The sequence below is a fragment of the Gavialis gangeticus genome, unplaced genomic scaffold, assembly GCF_001723915.1.
Source record: "Gavialis gangeticus isolate Ggan-Ray unplaced genomic scaffold, GavGan_comp1, whole genome shotgun sequence".
Taxonomy (NCBI): domain Eukaryota; kingdom Metazoa; phylum Chordata; order Crocodylia; family Gavialidae; genus Gavialis; species Gavialis gangeticus.
Window position 1 is genome coordinate 52,829,597 of NW_017728994.1, and position 5,910 is coordinate 52,835,506.

Sequence of the window (5,910 nt, forward strand, 5' to 3'; positions counted from 1 at the left end):
CCGGGTGCTGCGCCCCGGCCCCTCGCGGCTCTGGGGGCGTCGGCGCGTGGGCCCGTCGCGCAGGAAGCGCGTGGCGGGCTGGCGGTCGCCCGGGAGCCGGGCCTGGGACCCTGCACTGGAACCACGAGACCATCTCCCCCCGTGCTTTCTGACCCCGCGCTCTGAAGTGGTGCTTGCGGGTCTGCAATGCATCTAGGGTCAAGCGCACGCGCTCTCTTGATTGCAAAGCCTTCTACTATAAAAGCCTGTTGATTCCGTATGAAAATCCTTCCTCTTCCTCAGAACGGCAAAACCTGAATTTTTTTTTCCGTTTCGTTTTCATTTCCTGGACGTGCCCTGAGTTCCCGAGTCAGGCGAGCTCCGAGCATGCAGTAGGGCTGAGGAGATGGCATGGTTTGAGGTGACCAGGGGTTGACTCAGTGGGCAGCACAGCTGACTCACTGGGGACAGAGACCCTAGGAAGCCGCTGCGGTTCAGGGAGACGGCCCTGGGAAATGCCAGGGGAACAAGTCACTTTTAAAGCTCCCAGTAACTAGCCAGTCAATGGGGGAGTGCTGTTTTCTGTAACCCTGATGCCACTGCCGAAGACGTGGGGGGTTGCACAGATGGTTGTGCTGGTGGCTCGAGGGTCTCTCTTTCTGGGAGCTCTCACTGGTTTTAGTCCACGCCTTGTCCTAAAGCCTCTTTATGCATTTCTCATTTTGTTTCGAAATCCTCTGGCTATAAAACGATGACCACATTTGAGGAGGGTCCTGCCCTCTTGCCCGTTCCTGGTGACACGAGCTGGGTGCATGCAGTCGCTCCCAGGGAGGTGACGTTTCAAACTGGGGCCTGAGCCACAAAGTCCTGCGCTTACCATAGTAAGACGGGGGCACGAAAGAGGACTCGGTCGCCCGATCCTATCGACCCTGGCACAGCTCTAAGGACTTGCTCTTAGTCCGGAGCAACATCGTGCTTCATCTTCCTCCGCTGTTTTAGCTGAAGAGGCCTGATGTTTCAGATCGCTCCTATGTGTGGGTGCAGTTTCTATCTTTTTTTGTATGAGCTCAGCCTGGGGGAGAGAGACACGCGCACACTTTCGCACACGTGGGGGGGAAAGGAGGCAGGAGAGGAGATCGTGGAAGCAGAAACCAATAAATCATCCCTTCGTTCTGAGGAGCAGAACTATCTTCTCCGTGTGCCAAGAACCATATTAATTATTGATTAAAAATGAAGCCCAGCTCGCCAATGTGATGAGCAATCTCATATTTGCAGAAATGACATCAAGGGAGTTGGGCTGAGTGGGGAAGGGGGTGAGGGGGAGAGAGCTGGAGGGCTGGATGAGAAGATGACTCATGCTAAGAATGGCCTGCAAATACCCTGATTCCTCAGGGCTCGCGTTTAACTGTTCACCTGCTGCACACAGTTTGCCACAGATCGTGCCTTGCAAACGGGCACAGATTTGTCTCAAGTAGGAGCAGGAACAATGACAATGTCATAACTGGCTATTATAGCTAATATATGAATAGCGTACATCCTCTTTTCCCAGTGCCAGAGATGTCAGGGAGAATGATCCAAGCAAAGAAAGGTTCAGGTGTTTCAACCCTGCATGCTTTCTACCTGCTACCTACATACTTGGCTTTCTTAACGTCTTAAATCCCCTATATTTTTAACAGTTACTTTGCCTCCAGGCCTCTTGACTGGCACTGTTATGTTCACCTGGCAAGGTCTTGGAGTAGGTGGAAAGGCACAGGCTCCAATGTCACGGGGAGGAAACATTACCCTGCCACTGCCCCAGGTTAGGTTTTGGAGGGGGCAAGCAACACACCCTGACCTTCATGAGACCACAGGCTGTTCTAGACAGCCGAGGCAGCCAAGAGTTAAAATGACAGCATTACTCCCTGTAGCTTTAGCTAGGTAGCCCAGGAACAAAATCGCAGCGCAGGCACCTTTTTCCCGCAGCCTTCAAACCTTGAGTGCTTGCTTTTAGTTTTCAAACTAGTCCTTACTACCCTGCCTGGACATTGCTGCTTATAATTGCATTTGCAAACGCTCACAAGTAAGCCGCTCACAGCTCGATGTGGCCTTACAGATTTAAGGCCTGCACTCCCAAGTGTTGTTAAGCTTACTGCTTAGGGCTTCTTTTTGCAGTACAGGTTTTGTGTTTTGTTTCAGGTTTTTTGCTGCACGGATAGTTCACATCCACCCTGCAAGCATGTGCCTTGTACAGAGTACTCACGGCGGGGAAACGTGGCCATTTCATCAATGACAAGCATTGATGCAGAATGTAATAATGGGATTAATTCCATTTCATTAACAGAGTGGTGAACATAAATGCCATACTTAATTTTATTAAATAGCTCACATGGGGCTACTCAGTTATCAATGACTGTCCTGGGATTTCATTAAGTTTTAAAGCTGTTATTTAATGGATCGATTTCAGTTGAAACATTTTCATTAACTTGCAATCCTTTGTAGTTGCATAATTATTAATTGCCATGCAAACACCCCCTTCTGTGTTTGTCCTCATCTTAAAAAAAAAAAAAAAAAAATGCTCAGTGGTTTGTTGCAAAGAGTATTGGAATAACTGATGTATAGGGGATGGTTATTGTAAATAAGGGTCTCCTTTTTGCTGTTGAGTACTAGAAGACCTTCTATGAAGTGGGGAAAAATTTGGTCCTCACCCTACCAAAGTTAATGTTTTGCCAGATCCAATATAGTTACACTCCCAAACAGTTTTAATCTGCATCCATCAGCTTTGAGGAAGTTAATAATTATCAATGGTAACGCAGTTTTTGCTTTGAGAGCACAATGCCTTTTTCAACCAACGCTGTTCCTGAATGGCATGCTCTAAACCCGGCACAGTGCTGATACTGTATTATGCACTATCCTGTTTTATTAGACGCACTTGAGGCTCTGAGCCAACTTAATTAAGTAAATTTTCAGAAATGTGAAAATTTATCTTCCTTTTACTCTTTTTTTTCCCCCAGGGGGATATGAAACCTTTTACTCGCAATATCCTGAGTGCTGTGTGGACGTAAAACTCGTTTCCTCCGAGAGAAATGAAATGGAGAGAAACCTCAACAGCCACTGTGAGAAGCAGAGCGTCAACCACAAGCCGGCTTATGATCAGGTGCGTGTGTAAGGGAAGCTGTGAATAATTTCCCCCATATACACACGCATATACCCTTTCCAGGGGTTTCCTGTCAGCAGCCTCTTTGCAGTTGCGTATTCACCCTTTATTCCCCTCTGGTGGTGCAGTAAAGCCAGCTGAATGTGTGGGTCTGGGGTTTTTCCTGTTTGCCTGGGGTCTTAATTGTTGCATTGGGTTTAGAGCCAGCAAACACACTTAACAGAGCAAATTCGTTCAACACGACCTGACAAACTCAGTAGTGAAAGAGGGAGATGAAGAGCAGTGTTGGCTGCACGTCTGGGGTTAAGCTTCCCTGGCGGTATTACTGAGGGATTTAAAAAGGATTGCCCTGGAGAAGCCTCTCTGTTTTGGCTCTGTCTTTGTCCAAAAACTTAACAAATCCTGGAGAATTTAAGGTAGCTAGCTTGTGGGGCTCTTTGATTCCAGCTTCCAGTCACACATTCAAAATACACAGCCAAGTTTAGCTTGATGGGGCCTGTTAGGCGTGTTCCAAGATATAAGAAAACTTCCATTCCTCTTTTTTTTTAATAGCCTTTGTGGCATATTGGGACAATAAGACATGTATCGGCTTACTCTAGATCTGGTAAACTGTTCATTGCTCTAGAAGCATTGCCAGACCAGGGAGTCGTGGTGTTGCTTCAATTAAAGCCTCTTCAATAGACCACAGATGATGGAAGCAGCTGCTGTGAGTCCCCTTTGTCAAGTAGCTGCATACCCAGTACTATGCAAAAGGCCTTTATGCTAAAAAAGCCTCTTCTCCTCTGGATCAGCAGTCCTTGTGTCGGGCCAAGAGTCTTTCTGAGCACTCTTGGCAAGTATCCTGCACTGCTGCCCTCCAAACAAAGCCCGAAGAGGAAAAAAGCCTGGTTTTCCCAAGCGCTAACCGAGTTTTCATTTTCTTATTACGCTCACGGTCAGCTAAAGAGGGACTTTCTTTTCAGTGTGTGAGCAACAAAGTCACTCTGGCAGAATTTTTTTTTTTTAAATCAAGGGGAGGGGACTGTGCTAGCCAGAGCTATTACCTGCCTCAGGGCTATGCATCTCTCTGTCTTAGACCTCTGATGCTTTCAAGTCCCTAATGACCCGTGCTGTACACCGCTTGTGAAATGCCCCCCTAGATACACGTTCAGCTGATCAGGCACAAAGCCGAGTGCTTTGCGGCCCCTGAACGGTCCAGCTGAAGTCGGCGGGCCTCTCCCATGAGTCGGGCCGGATGCCTGGCTTGTGAGAAGGCTGTATTGTTTCTATGCGAGGGGGGAAAGGCAGGGTACTTCCTCTTTGTGGGATTTCCACTGGGGAAATCCTCGCTACCCACAAACACGCCCAGGGGAACACTTCTGCTTTGAAATGTCAGCCCAAGGTCAAGATGGCTTCCTCCAGGGACGTTCTGCTTCCTGCAACCGAAGCGCGGTCTTATCCTGAGCGCGAGGAGGATGCTCGATTCCCATGCTGCGGGAGACGGGCTTTATTTTAGTAAAGCACCCAGCTTCCAGTGGCTTTCCCTGCACCTGCTACATAATAGCACTTGTGGCCAGCTGGAAAGAGGGGGGGTCCAGACTGCTGCGCCTTTCAACCTGGCCGTTGTCCCCTGAGCTCCCCAGGGGCAAGTCCCCCGCAAAACCCGAGGAAACCGAGCTCCTCGGCGAGCCTGGGCTCTTTCTGTCAGTTGAGTCTCTCTTCCTGTGGCAGAAAAAAGGAACCGAGATTACATCTGCGAGGGAGGGAGCCGTAGGTGGCCCCCAGCGGCAGGTGTGCGTGTGCCGAGTGTCGCGCCTCCACATTGCTGCGTCACAGGCAGGCAGGAAACGGAGGCCGCGCTGAGGCTGGGGGAGTCTGAGCAAACAGACGCCAGCTGTCGTGGCACGGGCCTGGCCGAGGGGGGGATGAAAACCCGTCTGCCTTTTAAGCCCAGTTCTGTCTTCAGGTTTCTTTGTCGCCAGGACGTAGGCAGGGGACGGGGGGGTGCACTTCAGACCCGGTAACGTGAGGTTTCTCGCTAACGGCACGTCATGTTGAGTTTCCCACCACTTGTACTCGGAGTACTACCAGGCTTTCTCCGTGCCCCTGTTGTGATTGCGCCCCCCCTTTTTTTTCCTTTCATCAAAACGCCAGGGAGCCCAGCTTGACATACGAAAGCACTTCGGGTGGGTTCTTAGGGGAAGGACTTTAAAGAGAGCAGGAAACATTGTGCACACGAGTGGGCTGGATCGGATTTCATACCTCACAGATGTGGGCAAGAAAATGAAACCCTTCTTCTGTGTGGGCTCTGCCGTTACAATGATTCACTGGCCAGTAATACCAGGATCTAAAACTGTCAGCCGGGGACTTGGCACCCACGCTGGCTCTGCTGCCGAGCGTCTCTTTTCATCGAGTTGGCTGTAACTTAAGACGAAACTTCATGTTAAAAAAAGAGAAAAAAAATAGTTCATGTCTATATCTCTTGTTCCTTGGTTTCCAGGGTGGTCCGGTGGAAATCCTGCCTTTCCTTTACCTTGGCAGTGCCTACCATGCTTCCAAGTGTGAGTTCCTAGCCAACCTGCGCATCACAGCCTTGCTCAATGTCTCCAGGAAGAGTTCAGAGTCCTTTAAAGACCAGTATTGCTATAAGTGGATCCCAGTAGAGGACAGCCACACAGCGGACATCAGCTCTCACTTCCAGGAAGCCATAGATTTCATCGGTAGGTATGGTTATTCTATGGTGCCATTTAAAAAAAAAAAAAAAAAAAAAAATGACATAATAAAAAAAATTTAAAATGGTTCATGTTTAAAAAAACCAC

At 49.1% G+C, this 5,910-nt stretch overlaps 1 protein-coding gene across 2 annotated transcripts in view; it reads left to right on the forward strand.

Moving 5' to 3' along the window:
* DUSP5 (dual specificity phosphatase 5) overlaps positions 1–5,910 on the forward strand; it is a 12,306-nt gene that overhangs the window by 1,668 nt on the left and 4,728 nt on the right. The window contains exons 2-3 of one of the 2 annotated variants that reach the window (XM_019502789.1): positions 2,970–3,112; positions 5,592–5,811. In XM_019502789.1, the coding sequence (XP_019358334.1) occupies positions 3,047–3,112; positions 5,592–5,811 (286 nt within the window). In that variant the 5' untranslated portion in view covers positions 2,970–3,046. Of the gene's footprint in view, positions 1–1,309; positions 3,113–5,591; positions 5,812–5,910 lie in introns of those variants that run through there. The other variant, XM_019502788.1, reaches the window with a different exon arrangement.